Raw genomic sequence first — 14,433 nt, 5'->3', positions numbered from 1 at the left:
ACAAGTTCATGAACTGCCTGCTAGAACAGAGCCTTCTTTCTTGTTCTGTTTTTAACCATCAGCTACGCAGCAGGGCAGCTCCTGACAAGGGAGATCCTCACAAGAAACTACTTGAGTTACACTTCCATAGCAACTTTAAAGGGTATACAGACATTAGATTGGCACAGCCAAAACCCTGGAGCCATTCCTATCTGCTCCTAATTGCTAGCATAGCTATAAGACTCAGCTGCGAGCTCCTCCACCTGCACTGCACCATCATGCTCCGACCGGGGTTGGTTTGTCATGTATAAGTGGAGGGTGTGCTGCTGTTTGAAAGAACTGCATGCAGCAATCCTGTAGTTTGAGGTGCCAGGCTGAGAACTTGAAAACTGAAGCTAACACTTTCTCTTTTATAGGAGGCTGTGGCAGCATGTAACAGAGTCTCTGCGGGATGGAGACATTGATAAGGCTACGGAGCACAAGCGAGCCCTTGAAGAACGACAGAGGAATGAAGAGAGGCTTCGTGCTGAAACAGAAACACCTTGGTGTACTAAATACTTCCTTAAAGAAGTAAGTTCTCGAGTGGTTAGCTGTTGATGAAGGCAGAGCTACAATGAAAGCAAGTGCACATATGGGTCCGAGTCCTGTCAGAATACAGCATTTGGCCTTAGATCTTACACTTTAGCTCCACGGGATCCATAGGAGTAAGGTGGCATAAGCACTCCCAAGCATGTTAAGGTGTGACTTTACCCTTCACTTCACAAACACTTTGGTTTTGTGATTCCCTTGCAACAAAATGTGTGCCTGTTTTGTGGTTTGGTTTCTCTTATCAAGCGCTTCCTTGTGACACATGGAAAACAGCTTTCCATGTGCATGTGTAAGTACGCTGTAACAGTAAATACCCAAAGAAAATAATCAGCAGTACTAATTTTGCTTATTGTGTGTGTATGAACCCAAGATATTACTGTTAGCAAGAGGGAACATGAAATCATTCTCAGCTTAGAACTTTTTTTTGTTCTTGTATGTTACATTTCAGATGGAGCTTACTTGTTCAATGGCTTAACCTGTATTTCAATAATGGTAGTAATAACAATACAGTAAGACTTTTAACAAGGTGAACTGCAGCCTGCCCAGGAAGACTGGGGGGCTGCTGGTATGATAACTTTGAAATAGGCTTTCCTTGTGATCCAGATGATGAGACCCTGCTTGTGTAGAGAGCTTTGCTGAGCTTTTTGTGAGAGGGGAGGACTCAACTACAATTGATGCTGTAGTGGTTTAGATTCTCTTTGTAGTGAGAATCTGTTAAACTGCAGTATTGTAACTCCCTCTTCTTCTTCCCATACCTGTGGTCTAGCAAGGGTTTAAAGCATAGACTAAACCAGGGGGGATTTTTTTCTTGGGTTTCTTCCAGTTTTGTTTTTTAAAGTTCAGGACTATCCGTTAGCTCCAATAAAGTTTTTTGTTCTCTAAAGCTATGTTAGTATGATCAGCTCAGATCTAGATATTTGTATGGTTAGTATCTAGATTTAGAAGAGGTGAAATTCTGTTGCTAATCTGAGATACAGATCTACTCAGAGAATGTTTAAATGTAATCCTGAGCTACTTCATTTCCAGGTAAGCAGTTGGGCTGTGTTAGAGCTGGTAATTCTGGATAGGTGCTTCTCTGCTGGCTTCTTGTTTGGCCTTTTAAAGTAATCTGGATCATGGAGTTGAGAAGACTGACTTTCCATCTGGGTTAATTGCAAGTGCAGTCGATTCCCAGAGAGTGCTGTGGCTCGGCAAGAGTCCGTACGTGTTCTGAAGTAGTCTCAGAAGCCTGCAGTGTTGATCTCTCTGTCTTTATCTGTGGGAGTTAAAGGTATAAGCTATGTCCCTCTGGTTTTCACAGCTATCAGTCTAATAGCTGTGTGAAAGGAATTCTCAGTGTCTTTATAATAAGCATATTTTCTCTTTAAATTGCAGGGAGATGGCTGGGTTTATCATAAACCCCTCTGGAAAACAGTCTCTGCTGTGCAAACTCAGCAAATGGACACTAACTAGAAAAGCTGCTTTAAGATGAGTTTTCTGATTTTCCTATCCTTTTCCTCTGTCTCTCAAAACACAGTAATCACACTGAGTGTCCCCTTTTTATGTAATTGTGGAAGTTTAAGTGAGCATAAAGAAATAAATATACTAGGGCACTTTAAAGCTATTAAAGAAATCAAAGTTGTAGAGACAAACTTTCCAGGTACATTCAACCAAGCTGTTTTTTGTATGATCCAAGAGATTTTATCTGAATTGTGTAAGATTCTTCTAAATAGATCTGATTGCAAAAGCTGCCTAAGAGAAGAAGGAACTGTTGGATTTTGGAGTACATGGGAACTTTTTTCAGAATCTACGTCAAGCTCTTTCATAACTGAAACCTGCTCAGTACCCATGTAGACAACAGCAACAAAAAATTGCTGCTTTTATGCCCAGTGATTAACCTTTTTGGTGAAAACCAGAGGGGTGTTTGGAAGATGAGCCTGAAATCAGTGTTAAGAAACAACTGGATCGTGATGACTTGCTTTCTTCAGAGAGAATACGTGCATGCATCGGAAGAATATGGGATATATGTAGAGACTACCTTTCTTTTTTATGGATTTATAAAAGCAATTAGAATTGTAACCATGGAGAAATTTTTCCTCTGAAACGTTTTAATATACTTGAAATAATTGACTTGAATTGGAAAAGTAATTTGAACACTTTTCAACTCCTAATTTTATTAAATCTCTTTGAGTGACTTTGATTTTTCTCATGTTATAATGTAATGAGGTTTGGCCTTTTTTTCCTCCTCCACCTTCCCTTCCTGAGGACTAAGGCTTTCAAAATGAACAGAAAACGTACAGTTTTGTATTTAAATTTCTCTGCCCATCTAATCATCTCAGAGGTGACGTATCAGTGTTACAAACTGTCCTTTGGATTGTTTTGGTTTTTTTCCTGTGGTGTTATTCAGAACAAAGCAGTGAAATGTGACCTGTGAATACATGGACTGTAGGTCCTGGGTTTTCATCTTACCATAAAAAAAAAAAACCAGCTGATTATGCTGAGGACTGGGTATTGATTTGAAACACAATCAGATATCAGGAAACTGTATTCAGGTACAAGCATTCTTTTTTTTTATAACTATTTTATTGAAGTCTAAGAATTGCTGGCAATTAAGAATAGTACTTATTATGGCTTTCGTTATTGTTGTAACTACAAGCTACCTTAATTTTTCCAACAGTGGTGCCTTAATCTGTTTTTTCTTCTGATGTAGTCTTCCAATCAGTGTACATAAACATTATCTGCCACTTCCCAGCCATGGCAATGGCTGGACCTGATCCAGCATCGTGAGAACTCACCACTGTGTGATCTGGTAAGATGTTTTCCATGGAGAAGATAAAAGTGTAAGAATACATCAGAAGGTTTAAATAACCATGTTAACTTTCAACATAAACTGTAAATTGTGCAAAAAAAAAAAAAAAGTTGGGTTTATGCACAACTATTTTGATCCTCTTGTACATTTTTTTTTTTTTTTTTTTTGCTGTGAAATGCACTGAGATCTCAATGCGAGTCATAGTCCATTTGTGAGAAGTAGGGGTGGGGATAATAAAACTACAAAATGATTAATTTGTTCTGTCTCCTTTCCTAGAGATTGGGTGACTAGGAAGAGTAGGTTGTTATCTTTTATGCTGGAGATCTGTCTGGCCCTTAAAGTGGGATATTCTGGCACTGTGCACTTGAATAATAACTATATTCTCCAACAGAAGAATGTTTTAGGCCCTGCTGTCTTGTTTGTGATATTCTATAAAACCATCCTGTTGTGTTAGTTTTGGATATCCATTGGGCATTTTCATGTTTAACCAGGAATAAAAATAAAAATGAAAACAGTGGGACTAGTTCCTCCTTGTTTCTTGGTCTGCAGCACATTTGGGGTGTGCTCCTTGGCCAATTCCAGGATTTGGGGTAGGAATCATGATGACGTGTGAACTTTCGTGGTTCATTAGTACCTGCACCAAACTGGGGGTGGTAGAGGGACAGAAAATAAATTGACAACACTGTATAAGTTTCATAGTTGTTTTTTGTGTCACATGGCAGACTTGCTTTAAACAGCAAGGGCTGTGGTGCAAGGTCCAGCTTTTAATATTGCATTGATCAGAGCAGAAAACAAACCTTCAGACTCCAGGGATCAAACTTGTGCTTATTAAAATACAGACTTATGACTCAGTCACTGAGCTCTGCTTAAAATTTTGATTTGAGAATTTGTCAAGGTGATGGCTGTAAAACAGACTGAAAAGCTCCCATGTTGACCATAAACCCATTTGTGTTCCTTATATAATATTATTAGTCAAGTTATTTCTCTTCCACCCTCATCTGGTATGCTTGTGGTTTCACACTAAGAAAGCTGTTACTAATTTTGTTGTGTAAAAATAGACCCAACGCTGAAGCAGTCTTCAAATACATGAAACTATTTCTTTTAACATTTGAGTACTGCTAGGGAGAAAAAAAAAAAGGTAAAGCCTTCCTTTGCTCAGATGATCACAAGAACTGGAATGGCTTCCTGATGTGGATTTAGTTATGATGCGAATTTCTAGTTCCTTCTAGAAACAAAGGACGTAGTTGAAACCAGTTAAAAAAAAAAAAATAAAATCTAGCCATTGCTTAAATTGTAAGGCATTATGTGATTCTTCTGAGAGTTGCAAGCACCCTGTGGACTAATGGATGTATTTTTAACTCTGACCAGATAGGATTCTCTTGCATAACTGTTGTTGTTTCTATCTTGTACCTTCTGGAGCAAAGGGAAGGGCTCTTTGCTGCTTCCTGTGCAGATGCTTGCTAGAACCACAGTGTGTTCAACGGTGAGCGTGGCAAAATGTAGGATTTTGGCTTATGTTCCTTTCTGTCGCTTTGGCTTGATTGGGCTCCGCTGAAGTTAAAAGCAAAATTCCTACTGATCTTGGTGGTTTTGGGCTCCCTGAGTTATAAACAAATCTTGGAGCTTAAATAAGTGTCTCTCTTCAGAGGTGCGGTGTACATACCCTGCTGCTCATGGAAAACAGTGTCACAAGTCACTCCTATTTAGCGCAGGTATTCAGGTGTATAATCCTGAAAGCTTGATTCTGGACTTGGTTTTCATGGCGGGGGGGGGGGGGGGGGGCGGCGGGGAAGGCAATATGTAAATCAGAGCATTCAAGATTTTAGGCATGGGGAGGGGAATAGATTGTGAAGTTTTTCAGCATATTTACGGTATAAACTGTCAAGCCAAGGATTAAGTCTCTGTTTCCATGGGAGAACTTGGATTTCAGCCATCAGAATCAGAGATGCAGCCTTTGATGTCTAGTTTCCATGGGCTGATCCCCCTCTGTCCCAGGCTCCTGTGGGAAGAACAGGTCAGCATCTCTTTTAAAACCTTTTGAACCAAACTTGGATGAACAAGGAAACGTATTCATCAGCGTTGTATCCGAACAACTTGGTGCAAAACTTAGTAGGGGAAATACTGCACTGAGTATTACGGGAAGGAAAGATTGGACAGCATGGGGGGGAGTTTGGTGTGTTCCTGTAGTTTCTTATCCCCCTGTCAGAAAAGCTGCCCTGTGCTCTATTTCTCTTTGGCATAGGTACAGTAGAGCAGTGGTTAATATATTAAAGAAATGAGACTGAAGTCAGGTGGGTGGAAAGGGTGTGTTTATGGTGATATGCTTCAAGAGAAGGAGGTTAGCTTGGAAAAAATCATAAGATAACAGGAGGCAGCAGCCAGGTGGGAATTGGGGAGAATCCTAGAATCGTTTAGGTTGGAAAAGACCTTTAAGATAGAGTCCAACAGTAAACCTAACACTGCAAAGTCTACCACTAAACCATGTCCCTAAAATTAAAGGTATGGTCACAGTTGCAGGTGGAGACTTACAAATGGTAGCTGAAGTTAAGTTTTTGTTATTTAGATTTGATACAACCTAATTCATTCCCCTTCCATTCTTCTTCGAAGGGATTAGAGACGTTTTCATTCCAGTCTTTTAATTTAGGAGCTCTGGAAACAATAGTGAGAGAAGAAAAGCTTTTTGTATGGGCTTGTGCTGTTATAGCTGTGCATTTTAGACAACCAAAGCAGCCCTGCAGATCTGCTTCCCTGCTTCGCATCAGGGAGCCTTGGCTGTAGAAGGTTCATGGCTGTTGTAAGATTTTTCTCCCTTCCCCTCTTTTGCAGGTAGGGGTTGATCCATAGAACCGTAGAATGGTTTGGGTTGGAAGGGACCTCAAAGATCATCTAGTCCTAACACCCCTGCCATGGGCAGGGACACCCTCCACTAGACCAGGTTGCCCAAAGCCCCGTCCAGCCTGGCCCTGAACACTTCCAGGGATGGGGCCGTGTGCCGGCAAGCACAGTATTCCTCTCCAATGCTATCCTGAAAGATACACCTCTGTGTAGGTGACTGTCAGGTAAGGGCTTGCTGGGCTTCCTAGTAGCAGCTGAGGTTTTTATTACCTTTTGCTCCCAAGGGTGGAAGGATTAAGACTTGCACAGTGCCAGGGTTCAGAGCAAGGTATGACTTACCTTTCCTTCACTGCCTTTCCACTGCAGAGGCAGCCTGGCTTGGCCTGGTGGTTACAGGAGTAAAGGTCCCGGTGCTGTCTGATCATGTTTCTTCAGGTTGAGTAACACAGTAGAGGGGTGCGAAAGAGTTGCAAGAAGAATTAGCCAGCACGTTTGTGTTGACACTATTACTGTGGCACAAACCTGTTGGCTAGAGGTGGCTGGAAACTGGACTGATACGGGGAAGAGTTGTCCAGATATCCTGTACGGAGACTTCTTAGAGTGAACCAGCAGTGTCTACACTGGTGACTTTTTTTTCTGTTGAAGAAACTTCACGCACCCACCTGAACTATCAGGTTCACCCAGGAATTCCCCAGTGAAAAAAGGTGTGTTGGAGTTGCAGCAAATCAGGCTTTTGCAAATTGGATTATCAGGTATCTTTACACTGTGTTAAAGATGGTCTGATCAATGAGTAATTTTCTTGGGTGCCAGCACTTCTTCCACTGAGGGTGTGCTACACCTCAAGATGTTTTTTCTGCTGCTACAACAGATATTTTGTGTGTGTGTGTGTGTAGGCTGTTAAAAAAGGAAAATTGAAAATCGTCTTGATTTCTGCAGAATAAGTGGTTAGAAGAGAAATTCATGATGACAATATGGAAGGACTTCAAAAGATAGACATGGAATTCAGGTGCTTATTAATAAAAGATTAAACATTATTATTTTTAAAAATAATAAAAGGAATGCTTTGCATCATTATACATTTAAAGTAAGTACAAAATCAGTTCATATATACTGTTGCACTTTAACCAAAGTATTGATTCCACAGTTCACTGTGTCTGTGGGAGGAAACAGATCTTATAAATAAGTTATGTACTAGATCTTAGTTCCATTTTGAAAAACGGAGTGAGGGTTTTTCCCATGAGCTAAATGCTTCTCACTTATCCTCTCGCTTGTCGTGGTGAGGCTTTTTGCCTGCTGTGTCACTGCGTATTTCTGCTCCCATCACTGTCCTGGTGCTCCCCGCCTGGAGAAGCTGTTTTGCTGGCCTCGTTGTCCGTGTTGTTGTTGAGGATGTCATCGCAATCCATCTGCGCCATCAGGTTGAAGCGCTCGGCCACGCAGTGGGCAGTGAGGCGAGCCTCGGGGTCGTGGTCCCAGCACTCCGTGATGGTGTCGCACAGAAAACGCATCCCCTGCAGTCAGAAGGGCTGAAATTAAGATCTGAAGGCAGGAGGAAGAGGAGCGAGAAGCCAATCTAATGCGATTGCAGTGTTTTACCATACTTTTGGCAGCTTCCTGCAGAAACGCATTTTTTTTTTTTGGCCAAACTTAAGCACAGGAGGAAACAGCCTCGGTAAGTAGCAGCAAGTGCCAATGCTTGCACCGCTACTGGCGCTGCTTGTGTTGGAGCAGCAGCCTTGGCTCACCTGGGATCTGGTCCCAAGCATTTTCCACGCTCACTGGAAATCTTCCCTGGAAGTTGGTTTGAGTTGACTGTGGGATTTAAATAGGGATGGGAAGGAAATAGACCCTCCATCTCCTGTCTCAGCCTTGCCCGTTCAGATTGGAGCATCCTCAAATCGGGAGGGACAAGAGAGGCGCAGGTGGTGACCTGCGGGCTGGCAGCTGAGCCCAGATTCTGGGTTTCAAGCCTGTGTCCTGGCTGTTACCCTGTATGGAGGGGGAGGGCGGAGGGGGTGTTCAAAGGCAAGTTTGGAATTAAACTCCTTAAATATGACTTCTCGTTTTAGCAGTTTTCTGAGAGAGTGCACTGTGCCAAATAGTCATTGCAGTGCAGGGCTGAACTTTGCTTTCTCACCACAAGAGTGTCTTGATTTAGGTGGGTTTGGGTACTTCTCAGGTACAATGGTTATGCCTCTCAGTAATATATTTTTTCCTCCCAATTGCGTAGTGCTCTGAAGAGTCCCAAAATTTTGGGCTTGGAAACAAAATGGCAGTATTCAGCTGGTATTTTTCCTCCCTCTTAAGCTAGCAACACAGCTAGCACCAGAAGCTACGTTGAACCTTCCTTTGCACATATAATTCCTGTCATGTGCTATTGCTTTCTGCATCATTGTCAACCCAGGTTGCAACACAGTGGAAAAATCATTATTCTAAATAAAACCTCATGGTTTTTCAGTGGGTTTTTGTGTATTTCTTAATTTGCAATTAAAAGAACCCAAAAGTCTCGTATGGACCAACACAAGAGGAAATCCGACGAAGATGTACTATCAGCATCATCTGCCCGTCCGCACCTTACTCTGAACTCACTGCTAAGGTTCATTCTACTAAATCTTCCATAATGGACACAGATTAGAACAGGATTGTGCAGTAAAAATGACAGATGGTGCATTTCAGTACCTCTTACGTCACTCATTTATTAGCTTAGTTGAAAGGATTTGAGGATAATTGATTAACATGCAAAAATGAGCTAGCTTAGCTGAAGCTTTTAAAATAAGCCTTTTCTCAAACAGAACATGGCACTGTCATATGGTTCAGTCATTAGATTTTCTGTGCTTATTTTGCCCTGAAATCATGACATGTATTCGCAGCTTGCCTTGTTAGTAGTGATGATGCTCTTTTTAATCGTACAACTGGAAGATCTTGTTACACTCACAAAATGGACTTAGTTTGGGTTTTATATTTGATACCAGATTTCCAGAGGATGCTGAGTTTTACAAGTATATTTTTAGTGGCAATATTGACTTAAGCTCCCACTGCTCCTTCCTGTCCTGCACCAGCCCTTTCGTTGTGCCAGCACAACAGTCTGCTCAGCTGCTTCATGAACCAGATCCAGGAATTGGATGGATCTGGCCTAAATAACTTTTTAATTTTTTTTTTTAATGTGGTGGGGTGTGAAACGAGGTAGAAGCACGGGTTTAAGGTGTTTGTAAGTTATCTGGGAAACTTTGGGGATAAATTTCTTCAAGGGGCTTTATTGCGCAGCCTTGCAAACAGTTGCCTTGGGGCTGCTGATGGGCAGCACGCTGGGTGAGTCGGCTCTGTCAGGGAAATGAATGCTTATGTCTGCTGAAAATCTTAAACCATGGCCAACGATGTAGGTCCTCACTCGACTAAGGGATCCTGATGGCTGAAACATGGAAGTAGCATCTGGAGCTCTGCATCAAACTTATTTCTGCTGGTGGGAACATCTATGGGTGCTTCCTGTTCAGGTGAGCAATTTGTCACCTTCTCTTGGTGTCACCCAATGCTTCCTCCTGCAGGCAGCCCTTGATCCCAGGAGTGGCACAAACCGGTGGCTTTCTGCTGCTTCCCAGCAGATGGTGCTGCCCTATGCTGCATCCTGGGGAGGCTGGTTGCAAAATGCCCAGAAAATCATGTAAAGCCAGGCTTGTAAGGAGTTGGTTATCGGATCAGCTAAGATTAGTTGGAGACAAACTTTCAGGAATACAACACGGCTTTTCTGTTCCTCTTCCCCAGTGAATATCAGGTAGTCTAATTAAAGTCACTACGTCATAAGCCTTGCTCTGTTTATGTACTAGACCAACCCAACTACAGCAACAGCATTTCTCGGAGGTGATCGCAGTCAGCCCTTCCTCAGCTCAGCAAACAGCGCAGTTATGAGCAGGATCTATCAGAGTGTGATTTTTTGACAACCCAAGCCCGTATGGTTTTTTTTTTCTGTGGTTTCAAAGTTCACCAGAGACCCTGGGAGGTGAATGTCCACAATGAATACTCAAAGGTTTCAAATATGTAGCAGTGCTGATTGAAGTTCCAGTATTTGCCTTCATCAAGGAAAAAGGCTGGATGAACTTCAGAAATGGACTTGCCGACTGATAAACTCACTGATGGTCCAGCAGAAACCACGGATTCATTTGATGCTATTTGAGCTTTGGTTGGTTGTGAGTCTTTGGACAAACATGGTTTTGAGAGGAGATATTGTAGGGAACACATGGCTGCGTAAGACCTTGAAATTACATCTTTCCTCTTGAAAAGCCTGGCTTTATGTGCCATCCAGGCAGAGTGGAAGCAGTAGCAGTGTGTTTCATGGGTAGATCCCGCTTGCTTGCACTGACCACTGCAAGGCGCCGTGAACCAGCGGGCTCAATGTTTCACCTTGTTTTTCAGATGAACTGAACTGTCAATCGGTGGGTAGTGTTTTTCTATGTGTCACGTGAAATTTAAGAAGTGCCAAAGGCAGGCAAGATTTGAAAATCACGGTGAGCGTGCCTGTTAGCCCTTGTGTCCTCAGTGTGTGGAAGTAAGTACTGGACCTGGGGGAGAGAGGACCCTGGAAGGCCAGGAGGTAGCTGTGTTTCTGGAGCTGGTTGGCCTGGGTACGCTTGGGGATGGTTTTAACAGAGCACATCTCATCATCGCTGAAGTATTTCTATTCTGTAGCGCTGCATTATGCTTTGTGTACTGAAACGCTGTGCTTTCAGACCCTCTGAGCTGAAGACTGGTGAAAGGCTTCCCCTTGACAAGACTCGAGCCTCGCAGGTTCCCTGCTCTCAGCTTCACACGTGTTTCCCAATTGTTTCACTTGAGGGAGAAACTTCCCGTTTTGGCTTTCCTTGCAGAAGTCCTTCTCACATGCCAAGGCATGACCTCTCATGTCAGAGGTAATTTTGAGCTTGAAATCGCCACAACCGAGCGGGCAGGAGGCTGGATGCACGGTCCTCCCCTCTGTCCCTGCTGTGAGATGGCTGTGTGCGAGGGACTGTGTGTTTCCTGAACTAGAGCTTTCTGGATGTGGTGGTTACGGGAGAAATGGGGTGGGCTGAAATGACTTACTGTTTCATGAGAATAGCTTGCACTGAAATGCTCCATTCTGGTGTTATCCACGAGATAACTGAATACCATCACTTGGCATTCATAACGCTTCCTGATCAGGGCAATTTATTCATCATTAAATTTTGCTGTACCCCTGGCTGGTGGCTTCTAAACACCAGGGAACTGGGTCTCGTGGAGCTTATGTGGGCTCGGCTAGCCGAGAAGGAGCTGTAAGTAGGGCCCAGGAGTTCTCCTTGCTTTTGCTTTAATTACAGCTGTAATGATTTTTAGGCTGGGTGAGTGAAGTGGGACAACATGGGTTGCTCTTTTCTGAACCAGCTACTCCCAACTTACCTGATGCACCAGCCAGCTGCTTGGGATCTCGGGGCGTCCTCTGCCGTGCAGCACGATGTCCCGCATGGTATCCACGCAGGGCTGCTCCTGGACTTTTGACCCAAAAGGCAGCTCATAATTCTTTACCTCTGCAAGGAAGCAACAGCAGCATTACAGGATGTTTTTCATGCATTCGCTGCTTTGCTTTGGTATGGTCCACCGGATGAGAATAGATTTGTTTTTATCAGTCTGCAAAAATAAATGGATCTGGAAACAATTTAGAATTTGAACACATGAAAACCCAGTACTATGTTTCTCTAGGGGCTGTTTTCAGAAACACGACTTGGGAACCATCTGACCACCTTCCTGAACTCAGGAGATGCACTACAAAGGACTTGGTCTGTCTTTAGATGAGATATACTTTGAGCAGGTAAAATGTGTTGTGCTGGTGAAAGATGGGAGAGGTGACTACGGTACCAGCATCCGGATTCCTGCTACAGGCTAGAGAAGGAATGACCCTTCCAGAAGAGCAACCCCGTGTTGTGGGAGGCCAAGGAGAAATTCTGTATTGTGCAGACGAGAGGCCACCCTAGTTTCTGCCAGCTCCTGCCCAAATGCAAATTCAGATGAAATGTGGCAGGGGAAGGATGGTCTGGGACGCTGCCTTGGGAACGAAGGATGCATAGGGCATCTGAGCCAGGCAAGGGTCTCCCACTGCTGAGCAAGGGGCACACGAGGCAGTTGGGGCAACTTTCTTGCTGAGGGTTGGAGCTTCGGGCAGCTCTGTGGGCTTGTATTGCGAGTAGGTGGGAAAGGGAAGGAACCAGAGAGCGTTAAAAAGGGAAGAGGGGAGCAGGCAGCAGGGCAGGCAGGGGCTAACACCAGGGCAGTTAATTAAGTGTTTTGCTACGCACAATTTTGGATGCCAGGATGTGGCTCTGGGAAGGGAGGGAGGACGTGGCTCTGTTGGAGGCTGGAGTTTGCAAGTCCCTGTTGCAACATAAACTCTTTGGTGTTGTCTGAAAAAAACCAGTGCCTGTGGCTGGGGAGGGGGAGGCAGCTTCAGCTCTTCCTGCTTGGTTTGCTTTGCATCGCCAGCAGTGACTCGGATGTGACTTGGCTGGCTTTGAGCGGGGGCTGGACCAGATGACCCCCTGGGATCCCGTCCTGCTCCTCAGCCACTGAGCCAGCCTCGTGGCACGCAGGGCAGGCAGCCATGGGGGAGGATCTGCCGCCGGCTCTTAGCAGCCCTACAGAGCCCCGGGCTACCCCAAATCAGGTCCCGTATCACCGCTGGAGACACGAGGTGAGCCACGTCCTCATACGGGGAGGAAGGGAGAAAAAGGCGCGTGGCAACCCCATTGCAATGCTCCTACCTCCTACCACTTCACATCTGGAGGCCATTTCCCACAAAACGAGGGCCATGGAGTAGACATCCATCTGCTTGAAAGACTCCAGGTCTTCCAGGTTCACCCTGGACTCCAGAACCTCTGGGGCCATGTACCTGGCGGTGCCCACCTGCCCGCAAAGAGGAGAGAGGCATTAGCAGGGGTGGGCTAGGACTTCGGCTGCAGGTGGTTTGCAAAGGGTCTCCCCTCCGAGGAGGGCCGGTGGGTCATACTTGCCTGCCCGCTGTTGGCAAAGTCGTCCACCGTCAGGGAAGGGTCGAGGCGTATGGCGATGCCGAAGTCGCAGAGCACACACTCCTGCTCGTTCTTCACCAGGACGTTGGTGCTTTTGATGTCCCGGTGGGCGATGGGGATTTTCGGCCTACCGCAGGCGGTGTAGTCACTGTGGAGGTGGGCCACCCCGCTCACCAGGGAGCCCGCCATCTTCTGCAGGTCCATCCAGCTCAGGATGTGGCGGGAGAGGTAGTCCTTGAGGTTGCCCCGGCTGTGGTAGGCGGTGATGAGCCAGTACTCCCGGCGGGGCCCTGCGCCCCGGTCCTCGGCAGTGAGGAACTTCAGGACGCTGTCGTGCTTCAGGCTGGCATCGGTGAAGATCTGGCTCTCGTTCTTCCAGGAGGAGTACTCCTCACAGGGGAAGATCTTCACGGCCACCGTCTCATACTGCCCCGAGCGGCTATGGCTCAGCTTGGCCCTCCACACCTCCGCGAACTGCCCTTTGCCCACCATCTCGTCCAGCTCGATGGGCAGCAGCTCAGCGGGGCGGCTGCTGGCGCAGGTGGTGCTGGCACCGGCCGGGCTCTCATCCATCAGGACAGACAACTTCTCCTCCCGCTCGGCGGACCTCCCTGGCTCCGGCAGCGCCGGGGGCTGCCCTGGCTTTCCGCCCCACGCCTTGGCTCTCTTGCGCCGCTTCTGCGTGCGGCAGAGGTAAAATATCACCGTGATCATCACCGCCACCAACAGCGGGGGCAGGAGGCTGATGGCGGCCACCGGGATGACCTCTTTGCTCTGCAGCATGGAGTAGCCTGCGGGGAGGAAAGCAAAGGCGTGGGCGCTGCCGCCGCGGGTCTGCAACAGCTTGTTTTCATCACACGGAGGAGGGAAATACACGAAGCCGCTAATGAAGCGCAGCCTTTTGTGGGGCCACGATGCGCGCTGCACACAAACCCCGTCCCGGCAAAGAACCCAGATGGAGGCAGTTATTAAGGGGGCTGCTCGAATTTAGCTCCATTTATCAAGTGAGAGTTCAGGATGCTGGCCCGTGTCAATTGGGCGGCGTGGTGCAGCGTGTGAGCCCCTGCCGCTGCCTCCAAAACGGCTCGGCCGCCCTTTGGCAGCTCCCGAGAGCTGCTTGTGCTCACGGCGAGGGGAGCCCGGACAGAAATAACAGCGATAAAGCTGAGGCAAAGCTTGAACAGAGCAAATCTCTGAGGGGGTTTGAGGCTTTGC

At 45.8% G+C, this 14,433-nt stretch overlaps 2 protein-coding genes across 3 annotated transcripts in view; one reads left to right on the top strand and one right to left on the bottom strand.

Annotated features, from left to right (window-relative positions):
- The window catches only part of OSBPL11 (oxysterol binding protein like 11), a 43,900-nt gene extending 40,020 nt beyond the window's left edge, over positions 1-3,880 (top strand). For both annotated transcript variants that reach the window (XM_075757115.1, XM_075757116.1), the window contains 2 exons: positions 396-549; positions 1,942-3,880. In XM_075757115.1, the coding sequence (XP_075613230.1) occupies positions 396-549; positions 1,942-2,019 (232 nt within the window). In that variant the 3' untranslated portion in view covers positions 2,020-3,880. The remainder of the gene's footprint in view (positions 1-395; positions 550-1,941) is intronic.
- Positions 3,881-7,191: 3,311 nt separating this feature from the next.
- The window catches only part of LOC104643406 (TGF-beta receptor type-2-like), a 34,449-nt gene continuing 27,207 nt past the window's right edge, over positions 7,192-14,433 (bottom strand). The window contains exons 4-7 of the mRNA XM_075757113.1: positions 13,201-14,009; positions 12,952-13,093; positions 11,597-11,724; positions 7,192-7,701 (exon numbers count right to left, since the gene is read on the bottom strand). Of these exons, the coding sequence (XP_075613228.1) occupies positions 7,489-7,701; positions 11,597-11,724; positions 12,952-13,093; positions 13,201-14,009 (1,292 nt within the window). The 3' untranslated portion in view covers positions 7,192-7,488. The remainder of the gene's footprint in view (positions 7,702-11,596; positions 11,725-12,951; positions 13,094-13,200; positions 14,010-14,433) is intronic.

The sequence above is a fragment of the Balearica regulorum genome, chromosome 6 (assembly GCF_011004875.1).
Source record: "Balearica regulorum gibbericeps isolate bBalReg1 chromosome 6, bBalReg1.pri, whole genome shotgun sequence".
In the NCBI taxonomy this organism is placed as follows: Eukaryota; Metazoa; Chordata; class Aves; order Gruiformes; family Gruidae; genus Balearica; species Balearica regulorum.
Note: the sequence above shows the minus strand (reverse complement) of the source record. Positions and strands in the feature narration are given on the sequence as shown.